Source organism: Melanaphis sacchari, unplaced genomic scaffold (genome assembly GCF_002803265.2).
Source record: "Melanaphis sacchari strain LSU unplaced genomic scaffold, SCAv2.0 Contig49_pilon_pilon, whole genome shotgun sequence".
NCBI lineage: Eukaryota > Metazoa > Arthropoda > Insecta > Hemiptera > Aphididae > Melanaphis > Melanaphis sacchari.
Genome location: NW_020271334.1, coordinates 821,627 through 845,337, shown reverse-complemented (window position 1 = coordinate 845,337; position 23,711 = coordinate 821,627). Strand labels below are relative to the sequence as shown.

Genomic DNA, 23,711 nt, shown 5'->3' with positions numbered 1-23,711 from the left:
CAGTTCAGCAGTTAATATATTTAATGAAATAACTAATTCTACAATATTAATTTAACTATGTGATTAAAAAATAAAGAGGTAAATTTGTATATAAATTTCACAAAAAAAAAAAAATAAATAAAAAAATAAATAAATAAATAAATAAATAAATAATAAGTAATTTGATATTTATAATAGTGTTTGGTAAAAACTTGTTGAGCTAGTTATTTTAAATGTTTGTAAATTTAAATAACAACTATAAAATACACTATAATTAAGTGGTCTAGCAGCTAGAGTTTAACTAGTATACATTAACGATATTGATTATAATGGAGTCTGTCCTTTTTTCATACCGTTCAATTAATGTATAAATAACATTATTTTTATTTTAAGGATCATTATATTACTGCGTCCATAACGTAAGAAGTCTGGAGACAGTTATTTAAGCGTATATTGCACACCTGCCGTGTATACAGTTCGATTTAATTTGGAGTATAATAGGTAATTAATAATTATTAATAATATAGGATAGGTAAGTGCAAGTTAAAACACGTATGTATATAAATAATATCGTGTCCTATCCGGGATTATAACCGATTATTTTATCTATCTGTGTATAATAATATATAGAGAAATATAATGACCTCAATAATGTATATTTTCATTATAGGTTCAGACGTACAGTACGAATTCGAAGTTACAATAATTAGTAATTCTGTTTCTGTAAATAATAGATTGAAATAATAACGGTTTAGACGAAATTTTGAATGAAATAAGACACACAATTTGTCGTGTATGAATATAAATAAAATATTTAAGTGTTGAAGTGTGGCTATTACAGTTATTAGGTATATAATTTGTAAGGAATAACTATTAACGTAAAAATAAATTACCGCAGCCAATTAATAATATTTTTCTACTAGTTAATACATAGCTGTTCAGATAGATTGGTGTAGAAATAAATGAAGACGATGGTATTAACATCATAATTTTTCATTACACACTCTGATAAGCTATTACGGAGTGATCAATGAAAAAGGAGCGTTATCATTCCCTGGACAGCCGCAGACAATTTTCGGATGCGTCGTGTACGTGAGTAATAATAACTATTAAAACACGTAGGTGTTATATAATAATAACGCGATTATAAGTATAGTCGAGTGCTGGATTTAAGGGGATAGGTGACGTAGTGACCGCTTCTTTTTGCTTATTGGTCCGCTTAAAATTTTATTTTTATACCTTTATTGATTATATTCTGTTAGGTTAGGTTAGAATTGTTTCAATATTAATAGGTACAATATTTTAAGCTTGAATTATTTGTTTAATCTTGAATATAGGGCTTTAGTCGCTATATATTGTAATTTTGTGTATCTAAAAAATATTTGGATATAAATGGATCCAAATATATAGTATAATAGTTCTTCATAGTTTTTTGATAGTAAATAATACATACATAATTAGAAAATGTCTGTATTGTTACTATAGATTATAATGCTATAGCTATATGTAACTAGAGGTTCTTAAATGTAGGTAAAACTTCGAAGTAAAAGATACATTGTAAGAATTACAAACTTGATCATTTTATGTGTTAGCAAGGTTTTTCTAAGCTGAAAAGAAATATGTTAAATTAAAATAAAACCCAGTTATTCTTATAACTAAAAGTTATAGTAAATAATATATAATATGTATTTAGTTTAGCAGTTAACGGTGGCTGTACATTGCTAGTTTAGTGGTGTGATTTTTGTTTAGGGGGAAAAAAATATAATAATCAAAACAAAAACAACATCACACAACATGGTAATGGTCATGCGATCATGTCGTTAAAATCGGGAACGAAAAAAGGAAACGTTTGTCACGTGACGTGCGGGGAAACCGCCGATTTTCCCGCTACTATAGTCTCGGTGTAGTCAGTTTTCCCAACCACTATAGCCGTGCAACACGCGCGCTGTGGTAGGTACACTCGTCGCTGTGTTCTCGTCGCGTGCAAACATTCGTTCGTCCGTATGAAATTGAATATGTAATAGTGTAAAAATCAAAAATATTGTTACTTGAAAGCCAAATCTGTTGGTTGGTGGTCATGGTACAATAATAATAACCATTGATTATTTTGGTTTTGTAATCGTAAGGTGTGAGAGAAACATTAAAAAATTAATACCCAAATCTATAAATATTTGCGAGATTTCGGAATGTTTGTTGTATACCCATAATTATAGTGTCTCGTGTTAGCTATAGCCTCGTGTGCGAAATCGTATGGCCTACGAGGCCACGTAGACCGCGCGGCTGCAGTCCCGTCTGTGGCGTCAGTGGTGGTCGTGGTGGCTACGTAAAGGTAATAATATAATTTTGATTAATCGTTTTTGTGCATGGTGACGTGACAGGATAATTGATATATAGTGACCAGTACGAAAAGAGTGATAACAATTAAAATATCTAATTTAAATGTATACGGTAGGTATCCTTGGAATGATTAAAACTCAGATTTTATGCTTAAGTTCTATGTTAAGACTAAAAAAATAACACGAAGTATACTGTATACTAGAGGTATGCACTAAGCAATAAAATAACTGAAAATAACTACGATTGCTGACTGTAACTATATTTGTCTTATGTTAATGTGTGTGTTTGCAGAGTTTTTGGTGAAATATTAACATAATACCAATCGAAAATGTTGTGTCTTTTATAAAATATATATTTAATTACTCTATAGTTCACCATTCTCGCAATAATTATTATACTTAATGTACTATTAAAGTATGTACATATCTAATCAAGTTACAATTTAGCAGGAGAGAATGATTAAACAACAATTTGAATATCCTAAGTATTATTTAAAGTTTAAACTGTAGTTGAACATATTTTGTCTTCTTGATTTAGAGCTAAACGTATACCCATTATTAAATCAATTTATGGATATTTAAAATTGTTTTACTCATAAAAATCTACCTATCTATTGACTGTTGTATTTCGAATTCCGGTATGGTATTAATTTAATTTAATTTTTTTTTTTATAAGATTTGAATTCTATTTCATAAACTATAAATATAATAGGTATATAAAAAAATTACAAAAACATTAGGTGTTAGTGGTTTGCATAGGCGCAACTAGTCCTCTAAAATGTGGGGTGCATAAACTGTTAATGCCTCACAGAGTCATGGTATTTCACTACAACAGTAATAATTAATAGTTGTATATAAAAAAATAAGGGGTGTTAAACTTAAACCAGGGGATCTAAAGACTCTTTTGCTCCCTCCTAGTTGCACCACTGGTGGTTCATATTATTTTGTTTAACTTTCATAAACTATGAATTGCATTATTATTATTTTAAATGGTGAGGTAATGCAAAACGGCTATTGAAAAATACAGTATTTTAGGTTTTAACATTTATATAGCTGCATTACATATCGAAATACTATATTATGATAGGTGATGTGAACTAATGATTTGTAAAAATAATTCTTAATTACAATAATAGACTTCCAGAATAATGTTAAAAAGTATACTACAGTTTCCAGCTTTACCATAAGTAAACCTGTGAGAAGAGTTATTTTTTTTTAAAGATTTTATAAACTGGTTAGGTAAGAGGGCTAAAATATCTACAGTTTCCTCAGACTCCTTATCTACTTTAACCATGCTACTGTTGTATATTGTGTTGTTTATAGTAATACTAGCAATAATTGAGAAACTAGGATTTATAATTTTTTTTTTGTTATTGCATAATAGGTGGCAGTTTGATATATATCTATATAAGTAAAGCTTGTGGTCTCTTAACAGTTAACATAACAAAAACCTTTTTACATAACATTTTGAAATTTAACTAAGCCAAAAAATTAACACTTATTATTAATACTCACTTAATAGTATTAAGGTTAGGTTAGATAAAATGAATTCACACCTTATGAAAAAGTTGAAATGTTGATAATTTTGCTTTTGTTTGAATTATGAAAACTTTATTAAGTTTGTAATTGTTTCTGATTTAAAAACTCAATAAATTATTAAAAGTTGTAATCAACGTTTAAAACCTAAATAATCATATTCATTTTGTATTTTGAAATATATTTTTCTAGCATTATTTAAAATAATTCAAAAATTAAAATTAAATTTTCATACATATACAATGTATAAAAAGAATTATCACAATCCGATTATTCTACGAGGCATGATAATTTTAAGTATATAATTGTTTATGATCGTTGAAATGGGTTGATAATTTATTTTTTTCATATGGTTACTGTTCAATGTAATTAGAAATTACTTGAATTTTGTCCCTTTATAAAAAGTCGTTTTGACACCGTTAATATGCGTTTAATTCAAATTGAAGCTTATACGTTTATTTCTTATTTTTTTTGCATAACATTTAGTAGGTCTGTCAAATGAAAACGACAAAAAATACTTAAATATTTATGCCAATAAAAAACAGCTATATTTTTGTTATTAATAGTATAAATTCACTAGGTATTTTATGCTTTTATTTTTTACTACATATTTTGTATAGCTTCTATTTATAGGATACTGCGTTTAAAATATCGTTATTTAATATTTTTCTAAAGGTACTTACACGTTTTATTAATCTATTTAGTAGTTATTATATAAACGTAAGATAACTTTTTTGGAATTTTAACCATGTTATTTATTTATTGATCATTAAAATTTATTGATTCCAGTTATAAATTGTAATATACTCAAAACGCATAATTATTTGTTAATGTGGAACAAATTCATTTTGTAAATTTAAAAATTTATCAAACGTTTTATAAGCAAAAATATTACTTTTATTTAATATTGGTATTTGGTTATATTTGGCTAGAGTTCAGTTAAAATACTTAATATAACAGTTATAAGTATTTTTCAATAATATTGATTGTATATTATAGTTTTTTAAAGAATAAACCGTGTTGAATATTTTTCATTATATTTAAATTGTTTAATTTGAGTTGTTCTTATGCGTATATTTAGATTTTCAATGATTGTTAATAAATTACAAGATATTTTAATTACTTACTTTTCGAGTACTCATTATGTATTATACTTTTATTTTTTATAGTTTTTATACTAACTATTCAGTATGAAGCTTATCTTATTTTATACTCTACAGTCTACAGTTTTTGAAAAATTACACCCGTAATTCGATTTTAAATGATTATTAATACGCAGTAATAAAAATTAATTTTAGAAGTCAGTTTGCTGATATAAGTGAATGTTTATTTTTGTTTTTAACGTACAGTTTTTAAACATTAACTCCGATTAGGGCTTGACTAAAACATTGGCAGATATTTAATTTTAAGATTTTAATATTTTATTTATTATTTAAACTTGAGATAAATAATGATTGGTATGCAACAAACTTAAAAAGAGTTAAGCTAAGTTAAACTCAAAATCGAATTTCGGTTTTAATCAAAATTATAATTCACTTTTTAATGATTAGGTACCTATGTAATTTTAAGTATTTTATCAACGTCTAAAAAAGTATGTTTTTCTTCAATTTCTGGTTAAAAATAGTCCAAGAGTTTCATAATTAAGTTTTAGTATAACTGCAGTTAAAAGATTTAACACAATTATTGAACACTTTTATTAAGATAATTGTAAAGGGTATCATTCAATTTCTAAGATTTATTACATAACATGTTGAAGGGATATAATTAAAAATAATTAAAAACAATTTAAATTTAAGAAAGTTTTTAGAAATTTTAGTTTAAAAAATAATCTTAGAGACTCAATATATGTCAGTGCTTATTATTATTGATCAATAGATGTAAGATGTTTTTATTTTAACAATTTTTGAGTTAAATATATAATATTTTCAGATGATTCGTATTTTTTTCAATATAGTGAAACAACCATTTTAGAGGTCCACCTTATAACTCTTTTATTAGATTTTTTTTTAAATATATGATTAATAAATATAAAGGTATTTTAATTCGAAAAGTAATAGAGTGGTCAAGGCTTAATTTCTATACCATAGATATATGTCTTTTTTAAAAGCTCTCCAAAGAGGAATTAGAATTATTTGATGTTGTTGGGTTTGTATAAAATAAGAATCAAATTTTCAAGCGAACCTTGAAAGACAAACGAATATCTACAGAATTTTAATATGTATTCATAATGTACATAATAAAATATTATGTAGGCGCATTTTTATGAATACTATTGTTGTACATATTAAAATAATAAATATAAAAATATGTATTATCTCGGTTGAAGTAAAATAATATCGTACGATGAAACTTAGATTTTCTAAGTTTACAGTTTATACTAATTATACAATATGTTTAATTGTAATTCTTTACAAATTTAAGGTTGCTAGCGAGTGTAGTTGAGTTCAACAAAAGTTGTTAACAAGCGTTTGTTTATCATTAGTTCTTGTGGAGATTTACTGCGACATATCACTGTGAATGTTGCTATCTTAAAGTGGACGTTGACGTCACATCAAGATTTGCTATCAGTTTTCATGTAGTATCTTTCGTAATACTCGTGATAAATTATTTATATAAACTAGGTTCATATTATATACCCAGTGATAAAACACGTTATTACAAATTATTAATCATACATAAATACAGCTGTGAAGTGTCTTCACGGGTAAATTATTTATCGGGAAAATGTAATAGATCAAGTAATATTCGATTTTCAACAATTATTTTTGTTGTTATTTTTTTTTAATATTTATAATTATATATATTCGCAGTTAAATAAGCCACAATGAGAGTAATACTTTAGTCTAAAATAAAATAAATTGAGTATAAAAAAGAGTCTATGCAAAAAACTAGGACGTAACTACGTAAGATGATGTAAAGAATGATTTGAGAAAAAGTTTTAAGATGTTTTAACGTAACAAAAAATCTAAGGAAGAACATTATAATTGCTTTTGAGTTTTTAATAAAAGCGTAAACCAATCTATTTTCTAAGACAGGAGTAACATTTATTTTGTTATCAATTTGCTAAAGTTGTCAAAACAAAAATAACGCAATGCTATAGTAAAGGTGAATGTGAAGTGGGGAGCAATATTCACTGTCATGTGGAAAAATATGAGGTAAAAATATAATTTATCAATGTTAACTTGCAACATATCGTATGCTCTTATAGTTTATGTATTTTTCTCGAACAAAGACTTCGGAGCATAATAATAAAATCTTGTAACACTATTATTGGCAATATAGATGACGGTTCTTGTTGCAGCTAGGTTTTTGTAGTAAAGATACGTGGACGATGTGAGCTCGTTGTAGTATTGATGTGTGTCGTCATTTGGACTCAGTTTCAAAGGTTCAGAAATGCATATAGTATACACACAAACACACACACACACACACACACACAAAGGAATGAATATATATGATATATACTGAGTAAACTTTTTCGTGCGGTTCTTTGACGTTCTTCATTTTGTTTGTATTTTACACCAAGTAGCATAAAGGTATAGTTATATTTTTTACTCGTACCCTCGATTATCAGAGACCAATTGGTTATTTTATAGAAATGATTGTAGTTTGAGTCATTCTGACTTTTGACAGTTTTTATGTATTTACCTTTGATATTGGGAAAGTGTGACAATATTTATTTTTGGATTTTCCTGAACTAAGGCATATTTAACTAATTTTTATATGCATACCTATTTTCTAATTACCTACTGTTCTATAAAATACTATTGAAATAATAAATACGTTGATGGTATAAAATTCTGTATAAAATTTAGAAAATAAGACGTTCAGAAAAACGGATATTTTTTGTTTGTATATTGTTGCCATTGGTTACATAAATTAAAAATTTAAGTTAAGACTTTTATTTTATGTTTGGTTAAAACCATTCAAAAAAATATGTTTTGTTTAAATTTAACAGAACTCAAGACAGGGTAAATCCACGGGCATTTTATTTGTCATGAGCAACGTTGTGCAAGACCAGTTTATAGATGTATTGCAGTTATTGCGTATTTCCGTTATATTTATTTCATTATGTTAAATATATCTAAATCGTATAATTTTTATCAGTCAGTAATATCATGATTTAATTTTGAATGATTTAAATGAAATGGTTTTAAAAAAAATTTTAAATATGTACCTGCAACATGAGAATTTTCACAGAAAATGCTTATAAATATCCAAATTTGAAAGTTCTATGAAAATAATTATCTACTTTAAAAGTTCGTAGTACAATATCGTAACTAAAGTATTTGAATTATTTTAAGCGTGTCTAGATATAATTGTAATAGTTCTGAGCAGTAATAATTATAAGAAACGTAGGTTTATAATTAAAAAAAGCAAACATTGTATGGAAGAAAATAATTTAATTTCTACTTACGTTAAACAGACGGTAACGAAATTTACCATAACTACCGTCATATATAACATGTACCTACTAATAAGTCCTCGGGGATTTTTATGCTTGAATAGAACACGCAAACCATATTACTTAATTATAATACTGAATATATTGCTCTACCAGTTTTGTTACTGTGTGGATAGGATTATAATTATTGTATACAGTTTTTATAATATTATGATATTGTATTTGTGTAATATTATTACTTATTATTACCTACAATTTGTATGTAATGTGCTGTTTATAAGATATGAATAAAGTTGTCATAAAATGGTCATTCTCTCTGGATCTTATCTACTTAATTAAATCATCTTTGTAAATATTAGGATTCAGAATTAATTCTTTATAGTTGTTATTGTTATATTATACCTGTTGATTAAATATAAAGTATAGATGTTTGTATAATTAATCGATGTACGATCGTAATACATAATTGTATTATTTGCTAATTTATAAGATATATAGATTTTATAATATTATATTTAACATATTTAATTGCTTTAAAATAATAGTAGTAAGTATTCATATACACTATTGATTATTTCTTTATTTTTCTATTGAAAATAATTATATAGTTATATTTTATAAGTTTATTAAGTAGAAACGTTAGGGTCCTGTAAATTTGGCTACATTAAATATTATTTTAAACAGCTGCCCGTACAATTATTTAAATATAGAATTTAGTGGAAAATTTATATGATGATCTGAAATTGACTGCGTATTTTGTTTATTTTGTTTTTCAAACTTTAAGTACCTACTTATATTCATTAAACGAATGAAGGTTACAATTTTTTAGGCTTTGGTTTAATATTTTCTGATATATGTACTATATCTAATGATATTTAATTTATTGATCATAATTTATGGTTATCGAATATTAACTTAATTTGTATTTTAGTTTTTAAATTTATATACGTTTTGTTATTGTATATTTGCAATTGAAAATTAGTTTTATTATAGCAAGAAGTATAATTGTATAAAATTATACCTAAGTAATTATCCAAGACTCTAGATTTAAAGACTTGAATTTTTCACAGATTATTAATTTAAGCATTAATGTATAATAATTTTTAATTGGTTGAATAAGAAACAGTTGCCGGGTAGGTTCGGGCATTTGTATGATTTATTATTTATCTTGGAATTCGGTGCAAAATAATGGTTTATATTATTTGTGTAAATTTAAAATTTGTGATGAATAAAAGAGATCTCGACCCAAAGAAGAAAAAAAAAAGGTTTAAAAGTTATAATATAATTATTAATTCATGTCTCCTATGTTGTATTTATTAAAATATTATTAACTTACTTATTTTTAGACTCCCCCCCCCTCAAAAAAAAAAAAAAAAATAAAAACATGCTACTGGAATATATAATATTGTCGTGATGAGCCTATGATGTGAATACCTATATAGTAATTAATTAATGACACTCATGATTAACTTTTTTATTTTTGTTCTTTTTTTTACTGATTTTTATAGATTATAAAACACTAATGCTTATATTAACTGTATTCGTCATTATTATTTTTAACCTATGTTTAGTGTTTATATATATTGTTTATTATTTATGCAATATATAAAATGAATTATTTATAATGGATTTAATTTTGGGTAGGTACTTAATATTATTTTCATGATCTACGAATAAAAAATGTTCAAAACATTGTAAAATCATTTTGTATTTTAATGCTAATACAGTATTATTAATAACTGAATTTCTTAATTACTTACTTTAGAAGAATAAATTAATTTTATTATTTGTTCTTGTAATATGATTTTGGCTCAACATTTTGGTTATATAACAGCATAGATAGTTGTAATTTAGTTGTTACATTGTATTTAAATACGATTATAGTTAATAGCTTATTAAAATTTTCCCCCTCCCCTAAACAAAAAATAATACGCCCCAACCAATAAAAAAGAAATCTAAAATTATTATTTTTTTTATTAAATTAAATAAAACTTATTTTTTGGTAATTTTTAGCTCGAATGTTTAAAATTGAGTTAATTTTAAAATTGAATTGTATGAAATTTCTTCTTTCATTCTTTAACCATGTTATTTTGAGTTAATTCATATAACTAAATAAATAAATTAATTAACATAAAAAATTTATATTTAAATCTGATTTAATAAATTAACACAAGTGTTACGTTTGTAATTTGTAGTAAATTTTTTTTTAATGTTATTTCAATATATTTAAAAAAAAAGTTTATACAACTTATTACAATGTTTTAATATTATGTTATATTTTTCAATATTAAGCTAAACAAATATTTTTTTTATTATTACATTTGCATGATGAAAATGTTATTATTATTAATATTATTTTTTGTAAAAGTTCATGATATTTTGTACTTGCTTAGTGTTTATAGAGAAAAATCGTGCGGTGAATTAATTATACCCCGACTTATTAACATAAAAAAATATTCATACAATGTCGTGTATACATTTAAACAATATTATATCATATAAAGGGTAAAACTAAGGAGTTTTATTTGATTTATATACGTTTTATCTGTACGTGTAAATTGTATTGCAAGATTTACATAAATTGTTCTTTGAATAGTTTAAGCACTGTAAATATTATACAGAGTGATTCATAAAGTGTGCTTACTACTAATTTTATAAGTTTCTAAGTGATTAAACTTTATGTATGGAGAATAATTGCATACAAAAGTATTTGTAAATGAAGTGTGCATAAAAATTTCTTAAATCAGAGTTTTAATAATCAATTATTAAAACAGAAAACTGGGGATGTCGATTTGCTGTATAGTTGGATATATTCGTGATATTATGTACTAACATCATCGAATAGTCTATTGTAAATTGTTATGGATGTGTTAAATTTGATTTAAATTATTGTAAACGATGAAAAATGATCTCGAGTGGAGATGGTCTATAAAATGTATCTATAAAATAATTTGTGATTATGATAGATGTCAAAATAGTATTTTTGAATTATTATAAAAAATGGTTTTTCTTTATTCTAAGTTTTTTAATTCTTGTAAGCAAAAGTTATAAGAAATATTTTTTGAAAACACATTTATCGTTACGTTCAGTATTTAAAAACAAGAGTGATAATGCTTGGTAAATATAAGTACCTTGTATTATATTTTATATCCTGAATAATTTTTATTATAAATTTTGTAATTTTAGTTTTGATAACTTGACGTTTTAATTAATTATATTTTTGTTATTCTACGAGTAAATATATTAGAAACAAATGGTATAAAATTTTCAAATATTTTTCTGATATTTTAATAAATTATACTTTGAATAATAATAATAAGTACTATAAATGGGGTAAGGTAAATACTAAATATAAATAAAGTGAATAATATTACTTGCAAAAATGTAGTACTTATAGTCCTATCATTTTAAATTCATCATTGAAAACATAAAATGTACAAAGTGTGAAGGTTATTTTGTTTAAAATTTTGATAGAAAAATTTAGAGTTATATAATAACTGTCATATATTATGTTGTCATTGTTGATGAAAGTTGACTCAATTATATTTTTAATAGAATGAATAATACAGGTTAGAGTGCCACCATCATTATATCATTATTTATGTAAATAATGGTGTGTGAGGGTGATGTATCATACATGTAAGGGTGAAAGATTTGTCACATGTTTCTGTTTCAACCGATTCTGAATCTTCAATTTACATGCTTTATTTAAAGATACCATCGCCTTTAAAGGTCTGAAATAAAATAAAAACATTGATTTTTAACTTATGTAAATATTTATTTTTTTTACACAACTGATTGCCAAAAAACGCTTGAATGAATTTTTCAAACGATTTAGTTAGGTGCTAAAAATATATATAAGTAATATTTATATTGAATAACAAGAAACACACAGGGTTAAAACAGTTAAGTAAAAAGATTTTAGTGTTTAAGATGTTTAATATTAAAATATTTCCATTTCCTTAAAACAGTGAAAATACTTGTTAATATTTTTTAAAATAATTTTCTCGCTTTAAAAATATAATATTTGTAAGTTTTGCTTAATAATAATGATGTTTCAAAAACCGTATAAAAGTAATTTAGTAGTTTTTACGCTAAAGGAAATATATTATTTTATATTTTTGTTTTGACCGTGTTCTCTAACAACTTTAGTTGTAATAATACCTAATCAATTTACCATTGACAGTTTTTAGTCATTCATAAATGATTTAAAATATATTGTTTGCCCCTAATATATATTTTATTTATATTAAATTAATTTGATATTACCTATTGAATTGTTTTAATATTATAGACAAAAATGTATTATATAACACGTAAGTATTTATTGGGTACTACATAAGTTATTTATTGTTTTATATTTAGTTTTAAATTAAAAGCTATTTATAGATGTCTAACATTTATAATCGTTATTTGACTTTTGCCTTACTTATTATAAATTAACATAAATTCATACACACACACATATACATATATATATATATATATATATATTAAGTCATTACGTTAATACGTTTTTAAAATGTGGATGGATTTTGGTGTTTAAGGATGAACGTTTTAAAAGTAGCTGAAAAATTTATGTATATGGGTTTATAAATTGTGTTAAATTAGTATTTTATATTTGTTTAAAATTATTTAAATATTTATTACTCAGCAATGATCATCGTTATAGAAATTTTATGTATTTTATGTATAAATAATTTACTATTCAGAGGGAGAAAATTTATGAAATTCACGAAGACTAATGTTTAAAAAGAAAAAAATATGCTTTATGTTAAATATTTTTTATTGTGTTATTATATTTTAATTTTTAGTGATATAATATGTAATATTGTATGAATAATAAAAAAATGCATATGTATTTAAAAAAAAAATCTTAGATACATACTTAAATACAATTAAATTTGATGGAAAAAAAATTAGCCGGCTTGGTTACTTATTACTATTTTGTCTCTGAATAATTTCATTAGCAAGTTTATTTGATAAAGTTACAGTAGAAGACAAAATATAACGGCTTTTCACTTGTCTATGTGTTAGATACAATATCTGCGATCAGTGTTTTCCTTGTGAAAAAGTGAAATTTTTCTGATAGTACTCGGACTCTTTGGTATCAGTTGTTTTACGGAAGTCTAAACTTTCAACTTTTTTGCGTATCGATAACCAATTATATTTTAACGAACTTATCACGTCAAAAACCGTCATTAAGTAATCAACTAATAAAATGCACAAAATATCGAAAGTCAAGATATTGATATTTTTGCCGTAATAGTTTTTATTCGTTGTAATCTTATCTTATTGTCCCATAAAGACTTAAAGAGGTTTCAATAAAACGCTACAGTATTTTTCTCTCGTTGTTTTTTCGTTATTTTTAAAATAATATTAAAATAGATGTTCATTATTTGGAGATTTTTCGATTAACAAGTAAAAAAATATCTTTTTTTTCAAGAAATAATCTGCTATTAGGAGGTTTCATTATAGTAGTATTATTAATAGCTAGCTATTTTAAAAACATCTTATTGAGATTTTGTAGTGTTGAGGTTTGAATTCGAGTATAAATTTATGTATGATGAAAGAGCATGTATATGTAACCAGTGATCACTTAAGACTTATTTATTCATATGATGGACAAACCTTATAAAGTTTTGTAATCATGAATCATATGGTTTATAAATACATATTAATAATTATAATTAATAAAAATAATATAGGAGCGGAAAAATCATTAATCTAAAGTCAAAATTAATTGTTGCTGTAAACTTTCTAATTGTATTTATTATTGAAAGGGTTGAGGTTAATCATGTTCTATACCATTAATATCCTGAAGTATTAAAAAACATATTGCAATGATGTTATGTGAAAAAGTCTATTGTTCAGGATAACTTATTTCATATGAACGAATAAGCAATTGAATATGAGGATGGACATTTAGAGAATAAGACTCATGTCATGAAACAAAATAATTGTAATAAAAACGAAATGAAAAAAATTATGCTATATCCCAAATCATTTTGAGATTAAATAAAACATTGTTTAATTAATACAAGCCACAAGATCTTTAAACATCCTACGTGCCATGAAAATGTGTATTTTTTAACAAACTATTACATGGAAAATGGAAATATGTATGAAATAGATAGTTCAGACCTTTGAAATCCCATTTTTAAATTATGAATACGATTGTTAGATAAAGCCTTAGAATAAATAAAAATTAATTTATTAATTAATAATTATTTTACTGAGAATTTTATAATTTAATATTTACGAGAATGAAGATTTTAATTTACGTTTCTAAAAAGAGTAAAACAATATTGCATATTGTATATAGTTGTTTAATTAACTGTCAAAAACATTTGATGATTTAAATTATAAGTAGGCTGTCGTATATTTTTTAAAACATGCATGCGACATAACATGGATATACACAGATTAAAGAAGTACATGATATTTAACAGTAGGCGTCGGTGCCCTTATTATAAGAACTGATAAATTATTGAATATTTTATGGTAGTATATTTATTCTCTTTATTGGTAATAATTATAAATTATACTAGTATATGGCTATTAGTTACACTTTTGATTTATATTTATATTTAAATTTTGTGTGAAAATCGATTTTATCCATTTATTTTTGTTGCTATATGACAGGGGTCGGCAACCCACGGCCCGCGGCCCGCATGCGGCCCGCAAAGCAGTTTTTGATGGCCCGCACAAAGGTGGTTAATTTTTGTGTTTTACTTTTGTTCAATAACATTTTTCATATAATTTTGAATATTATATAATTCTTTTTCCTTTATAAATAAAATCCAATCTAACCGTTTCATAATAGCAATACAATTATAAGTATTATATCATAATATGTAATTTTTTTTTTTAATGTGGCCCTTGATGAACAATTGAAAAAAAAAATGGCCCATGTGGTTAAAAAGGTTGCCGATCCCTGCTTATTATGATATAGTATAAAATTATTGAGATTAAACATTGTTGAGAGTATTCTGTGTGTCATTGTTATTACATGTTTTGTATGTTTCTTATCAATTATGATTTATATTGTCGACTGTAAATATGTAATATACTAATATACATATTTATATATCAAGAAGTTTGTATAGAAGTATTTAATTGGTAAATAATATTGAGATATCACCATGGTCAGTTTTAAAACAAATCTAACCTGTATTAGACTTCATGGTAGTCTTTATAGTTTCTATACATAATACTTGTACATTAGAAGTAACTTTTGTATATTATTAAATATCCATTGTTTTATAAAGACACATAATATGTTTAATAAGTTTATTTCATATAAACAAGTCCATTTGGTTTCTGAAATTTTTTCTGTGATTATTATATGAAGTAGATTTATTGAATTTTCAACTATCTGCAGTCGTTTTAATTATTATTTTTGAGGGGTAAGTTTTATTATTGGTTCTAGCTAATATTGGAAAATAGTTTATGTATCGCAAAATATATGATATTTTTATTTATAGTATTGTTTTTTAGTTTGAATAAAATTCTTTTCATATGTTGATTTAATAAAAACCATAACACCTACTTAAAATGTTGTAAAAATTATGACCAAGGTTTAATTATAAGTTGCTAAGATTTAATATAAAAAGTTTTGAAAACAAGTATAACATAAAATTTACTTTCATTGTAAATATAATTACTTTAAACATTTTATTTATACATTATTGAATTGAATAAATATTCATGTTTTAATACTCAAAAGTTATATACAAATGTACGAGTTAAGTATTTGTATAACTGCATAGGTTATTACTTACGAGTATTTGCTCAGAACTGGATCTTAAAAATAATTTTAATTTAATAGAGTATTATTTGATTTACGTACACAAAATACTATTAGAAATATTTACTTACAATTTAATTAATATAAACCTTACCTACCTAAAACGAAAGAAAATTTAAATATTATGATTTACATATTGTTTTAAAATTTATTTTGAATGTAACGCCGTAATGATAGTCAGTAGATATTACGTTTATTCAATTTATCTAATGCATTTTTTCAATATATCGTGAACATTGTATATTAAATCGCTTTATTAATATACTTATGCATACGTAGATATTTTTACATATAATTTATTATTAAATTAAAAGGATTTCATTTCTCAACATTTGTTGCCTCCATGTTATCAACGTGCAACTTACCAAACTTTATGTTGTTTGTTTAAATATTAGAGTGACTATGGAACTCAAGGTAAGAACATTATATATTTGTACAATTTTTAAATTTTTTTATTAGATAGAATAATTTTAATTTTTAATATGTAATATACTAATAATTTGATTTAAAATTCAAATTTAAAAAAAAAATCTTTCGTAAAAACTCAAATTATGTTCTTTTTTTAAGTTCGATAACAAGTCAATTTACTTTGATATTAAAACTAACAACACAAAATTGGAACTGTTGAACACAAATATTCCAAATTGTATGTCTGAAAGACGGAGACAACGCATATGGATGTCTTCTCAATTGTTCACTCTTATTGTATAAATCTAAATAAATAAAAATATAATATTATTGTAGCGATGATCGTTGATCATTAGTAGCTTAAATATTAATGTACCAATCACAAAACTGAGTATTTCCATAATTGTGCACTAAACACCTATCAGAAAATAAAATAGTTGTTTGACAGGAAATCAATGTAGGAAATGGTGTTAAATCAACATTGGCGTTAACACGAGACGAGGTGTAAAGCAGGGTCAAATTTAGAATTAGTGGTGGCCGCGTATTGTCGTTTTAATTAATGTTTCGATGTGATTTTCTTACGGCCTTCATAACCGTCATCACCATACAGGGCGTCGTTGCCTCTCTATATTTAATTTAGATGCGTGTGCTTGGCGTATGACATGAATATTAATACATGACATTACTGTCTGTAATTGAAACAAGAATGAGAGGGACGACGAGGAAGGTATGTAGTAACGGTAATAAGTTAGATATATGATAGTGAGGATAGAAGGAACCAGATTAATGAAAATAAAATAAAATATAAATTTAAATAATGTTTAAGATAAATGGTTAGTTTAATGAAGGAATATCAAGAAATGTACACAGATATAAAATATAATTAATTAAATAATTTTCTAATGATGATCTATATAATACATTTATCTGCTAGGATTTCTAAGTGTTCATTAATTTAGACCATAAAGCGTTACTGTATTTATTTTATATACACGTAAAATGTTTATTTTTAAAATAAAAAAAAATAAATATGCTTGTAAATCTGGTTTTACTATTTACATATTGCGCGGATATGAATAGGTGTAAAAAAAAATTTTGAATTTATGTATACAGCATAGTTTTTATTGTAATCAATACATTTTTATTATTTTGTTTCAAAATGTTTATATATAGGACTAAACAATTTATTTATTGAATTGTATAGCTTTTGACAAAATGAGTACCTCATTAACAGCCAACATATCGTACATTTTTGTTTTTATGGTTACCTTTTTATAATAAATATAGAAATTTTTAGACTATTTCAGGCGTAGTAAATACTATTTTTAAAAGAAATTATGTTAAGAATTTAATTTTTGTTTATGAATATGTCAATCTAACCTCGAATATGTTGATAATCCAGTGTCAGTAACTTTTATTCAATAATGTAGTATACGTATACCGAATGGCATTGCTATTTGTTTAACAGCAGGGAAGTGACACGATAAAATGAAAAATTAATGAAGTAAAATGTTGGACTTTTGACCTCTTTATAGACATAAATAAAATGAATACCAGTTTATTATATATTCAATGTTTATATTAACTGATTAATTTATATGCTTTTAGTTTATTAGAATCAGTCATGTATTATTTAAACAGTTAACTTAAATTTATAATTATACATTTTACAATTTTAATAGTTGTAATTTGTATCTACTTACTTCAATAAACGTATTATATTATAATTATCAAAAAAAAAAAAAATCAGTTAATTTTTTTAAACTCTTATTTTTATTTTCAAACATTTTACTTTAACTTATTTTTGAGATATGATATGACAGACTTTTTGAATTATGTAATAACTAAAGCTCTGGCGTTAAAAGATATAACTTTTAACAAATAATCGAATAAACTTAATCAAAGTGGGTAAATCTATAATCATTAATATTTTATAGGTATGTTAAATTTATTTTTATTCTGTAAGGTTTCTGATAAAATATTGTTAAGTTTTCTGTTGTCATTAAATTATTTCATTTTAATAATATTAATGTTTTTATATAACTGAGAAAAAAATGTATTTAGAACCTAAAAATAGAACAAAATTTAAATACTTATAAAATATATTTTTAAAGTAATTACAATTATGTACTATAAATGTATATATAATTATTATTGAAATTTAAATTTTGAATTTAATTTTCTTTAAAAGATTATAGTTGTAATATTTAGATTTCGAGTAGTTACATATTTTATTTCCATCTAAATAATTGAGTTTCTTACTGAAAACAGTGGAGTGTTTATTATAAAGGAGATTTTTTGAGTGATTTTATAAAATATCTAATATTTATATTTTGTAAATCAGCTGTAACAAATATTTTAATAAATTAAAAAACCATTTTTGATTTTATTTATACATTTTAAAATTATAAGCTAATCTAAAGCTACATTATTTTTATTAAAGAAGAATAATAAGTCACTTAGCTTAGTTCATTAATTATTGCACTATTTCTCATAAGAAGTTTTGTGTGTTATTATATAACTACAGGCTATAGCTGGTACTTTTTAACACTAATACATATATTTAATTAGAAAATATTTTAGTGCTATCGCTCACTGTAAAGTCACACGAATAAATAAATAAATACATATATATTATATATATAAATATTATATATTTATATCAATATTTTTTATTTAAAAAATCTGTTTTAAGTTTTTAAAATGTTAAATTAAACGTTACAATTATCATGTAGTTTTAATTTTAACAACATATACATTATTCAGTTGCTAGTTTTTGAAAATAAGAAAGCGTTGAATATAACACTGTTTTTGGATGAGCCGTGTGAATTTGTAGAATAGGTATGAAAACATTATTCAAGTTGTTTAAATCTGGGAGTAGGAAACTCCTTTAGTTCACTGATTTTGACCAATAAATTAATATAGTATTGTTTTAATATTTCTCATTAAACATAATAAACATATATTTGTGTTATATTATATAGAATAATTTAAGATTGATATTTCGATATTATGTCATTATAAAATATATGAAATATAGTTTAATGTTTTACTTTTTTTTAAATTTATTTAATGATTTACAAATTTATGACAAAAGTCTTGAGTATGCCAAATATCAGTAAATTTTGTACTTATGTTATTAATTGGAGTATTATGTACGAAAAATACTGATGTGTATAATATAAATATTATTCATATAATATACAATACTATTGTAAACATATTACTAATTTTAATTTTTTGTTTTTTAATGATTTTTTGTAGTGTGAAGATTATTGAAAAGCACAAACCGGTCATTTTTGTTTGTGATGGGTATTGATTGTCAGGGAATTTCTTAAGTGTGTTCCGAAATGATATTTTTTAATGTTCCAAGTGCATTCGAAATAAGGTATCACCCGAGTGCGTCTTAAGAAAAAAGGTCATATTTTTGATATAGTCCTAGTGTGTCCCAGTTCAATTAGAGTTAGCCAGGGTGCACCACGAGGAAGTAAACTGGTTCATACTCCAAAAATATTTTTTGATTCTTATTTATAATTATATATTTTATTTTATTTACACTCTTGAATTAGGGAAAGTGTATTAATTATTTTTAAAAGTTTTTTTTTTATTTAAGACAAATTTTATTTATTTATTTTCATAAATCATTATAGAAGTTAAAATGCAATCTTCCCATCGTTTCCAGTATTCCAAAACCATAGCTTTAAAAATAAAGTATTATAGTTGTATATTTGAACCAACATATTTGATCATCGTCAAATCACTCAAACTTGTATCTTGAAAAGTTTATTTGATAATTTTATCTTAAATAGGATCTATAGCTGTGGACCGAGGACGTACTCAGGCCATTCAATATATTTTTTCGGTAAGACTGCGGACGTCTTTGGGCTATGAAAAAGGTAAAAACTAAAAACGGGACGTACTCGGGATATCTCCGATTGTCATTATCATTACTGATTTGAGTTAATTAATATCTTTCACACAACTATTAGGTACTCTATAATTGGGGCGAGTGATTCAGAGTTCTAGTTCAATTTAACTTTGATTCAATATTTCTTATGGTCAATAATATTTTAGAACAGACATTTTTTTTAATTTAAAATTTTAATAAATAACTCAAAAACTAGTTAATTTATTTTTTAAAGTTTCATTTTAAGAGAACACCGTACCCGTATATGTTGTCTCCGTGTGCTTTTAGTTTTGATATTAGAGTAAATATATCTATAATCGAACTTTTAAGTAAGAATATTATCTGTGTTCTCTCGTTGGTTTTTTACGATATTTTAATTTTTAAGTGAGTTATGAGTATGAAAAATATAAATGTATAAAAATGCTCTTAATTCACTTAAAAATTAAAATATTGTAAAAAATCAACGAGAGAACACAGATAATGTTTTTACCTAAAAGTTTGATAATAGGTCAATTTATTCTAATATCAAAACTAAAAGCACATTATTGAAACTGGTGAACGAAAATTTACTATGTCATACGTGTGTAAGACGGAGACAACACATGCGGGTGCGACGTCCTCTTAAGGTAACAAATACTAAACTTCGAAAAGAAACTTAAAAAAAAACCCACATAATAGAAATACATTAGTTATATAGATATGGTCGTAAATAATGATAAGCAATTTATAAAACTTTAAGCTTGATAGTTTAATAATCCAGACAATTTAAGTTTCTATTATTTTAAATCCTGAGAAAAATCAAGAATTTACGTTTAAAAATAAATTATTTGTTCTGCAAAAACTTTTTGAGTTATAAAAAGTATTGCTGGTGATCAAGATTTGAGTTTAATTTGTATTTTAAAGCTTAGATTCAAATTATGTTTAATTAAAAGGAATGCTATAAGTTCTTACATTTTTAGAAGTTTTTCTTATATGTATGGATACTAATGAGAAAATAAAAATAAATCTTATGTGAGACCAAATACAATTTTCAAGCGGTTGAAAGTATGATAACACAAAGAGTTGTAGTAATTGATTTTGTGCATAATTTTTAACATAATTTTTTTTGTATCTACATATATAATCTTGAAAATTATTTTATAAAATAAAGATTAAGTATGTGTAATGTATGAAAAACTCTTCATTTTCGAATGTGTTATTATGTATTATGTTAATGTTGCTGATAAATATTTATATTTAAGTTATCATATGAACAATTTATTATAATTTAAAATAAAAATAATAATTTACTTAGAAATATTATATTTTATTGTTATACATAAACAAATTATTAAATTTTGAATATATAGCTGATTTATTGCAGCTTACAAAATAGTAGAAATATTTTTACAGGAATATTTGATTTAAACCATAGCAATAAAAATGGCACTTTTTAATTGTAAGTGGGGCTTAAATTAATGAATTTTTTTGATCAATTATGATGTTTTTTTATTGTTAGTACCTATGTATAGTTTAAATGGATCTATCATGCATATAAATATTTCAATATTTATTACTATAAGAATATAAAAAAATTGGAATTAACTAAGTTCTATATTGTTATTGTTTATAAAAGCAAAATATTATTGATTTGGTATTTATTTTATTTTTTAAATTTTGGTATGACTGTTTGAGAACTATGAAATTTAATATTAATTGTTCAAGGATAAAGTTTACGCTTTTTGTTAAGTTATGAGTAATTACTAAATCTAGCTTCTTAAACGTATTTTATATTTATTTTTATACCATGATAAAATATTAATCTTGATCTGTTTTTTTTTTTTTGTGAAATTAGATCACGTTTCGTACATCTTATTGTGAACGGTGTAGATGCCATAATGCTTCAAAGATCTCCATCATCAAGAAAGCGGCGTGCTGTCAACAGTGATTCACGCCGAACAAGTGTGGCGTTTAATTTAGAAAGTCAGTCAACGAGACTTACAGAAGGAGGAAGGCAACAGCAGTTACCACAACATAGAAGAGCTAGTATAGCAGCTACGTCACCTTCTGATGGATTCGAAATGCGGCAAAGAACTAGAGTATCGCCGGAAGAGGAGTTTTTTGAATATACACATAAACGAAGTCCCAGACCGAGTTTTGTATCTGAATCTAAAGTACAATATATTGATAAGAGTCCTAGAAATAGTTTGGTTCCAGATATGTCAAGAAGTCCGCGAACGAGTTTGGTACCATCAGATCATCGAAAACCTCCACGATTATTACCAGACGAACAACAAGAATCATATACACGGTCTAGTTCTTCAAGGCTTGAAGTTGATATCAACCGGAGTCCTAGGCATAGTCTTACATGTGAGCATCCAGATCCAAGAAGCCCGAGAAGTCCGAGAGGTAGTATGGTGCCAGAGGATGATTATTCGGAATTAAGGTCTGGACTGCGATTAGACGTGGAGAGTTTCAACCGAAGTCCAAGATCAAGTACTGCCGGCTTAGATCCATCTAGAAGTCCAAAAAATAGTTTAGTACCAGACTCAAGTCGATCACCTAGAGGAAGCATTGCTTACGATTTAAATCGAAGTCCTAGAGGTAGTTTGGCAGTGACACCTGATACCAATCGGAGTCCTAGAGGTAGCTTGATACCAGACCCCGGAAAAAGTCCCCGAGGTAGTGTAGTATCAGAAGGTGCGTATAATATGAGTCGGTCAGCTAGGAGCAGTATACCGATGGCCGAATCTGCATCTTTGGGAAGAACACCAAGAGGAAGCATTGGCTCAGTGTCATGCGTTCATTTCGATCCACAGTTAAAATTAACCAGAAATTCAACCGAACCAGGTAAGTTATAAAAATACAATTTTATTTTAAATAAAACTTATAACAACTATTGACAGGCATTTGAAAGTTAAGCAGTTAAACTAATAATTAAGTAAATATTATAATTGCAATACTATAGGGCGCTCAATGTCTATCATAGATAACATTTATGACGTTCGTTGTTTTGTTTTATTTAGAAATTGATTTCTACAATTAATATTTTACTATTAGATTGATAATATTAAAACCTTTAAATTTTTTTCTCTTTACTCAAATATTTTAGTTGAAATTTAAGAATAAAAATAAAAATAATAATACTCTCATATTTTGCTAGAAATAGTAATGATAAAAATAAATAATTTAAAAATATTTTTGTAGAAAAATATCTTGTAGTACAAGCTGTTAACTTCATTCGGAGTAAATAAAACATTTGTGAAATGTTTTTTATTTAATTTTTATTTTTTCTAAGTATTTGAGGTAAGACTCCCGTTTTATACCTATTGGCTACCAGAACCTTGAACC

General features: G+C 24.7%; 1 protein-coding gene across 2 annotated transcripts in view; it reads left to right on the top strand.

Annotated features, from left to right (window-relative positions):
- The first annotated feature begins 1,928 nt into the window (after positions 1-1,928).
- The window catches only part of LOC112598670, a 60,616-nt gene continuing 38,833 nt past the window's right edge, over positions 1,929-23,711 (top strand). The window contains exons 1-3 of one of the 2 annotated variants that reach the window (XM_025345201.1): positions 1,929-2,308; positions 16,462-16,480; positions 22,216-23,210. In XM_025345201.1, the coding sequence (XP_025200986.1) occupies positions 22,259-23,210 (952 nt within the window). In that variant the 5' untranslated portion in view covers positions 1,929-2,308; positions 16,462-16,480; positions 22,216-22,258. The remainder of the gene's footprint in view (positions 2,309-16,461; positions 16,481-22,215; positions 23,211-23,711) is intronic. The other variant, XM_025345200.1, reaches the window with a different exon arrangement.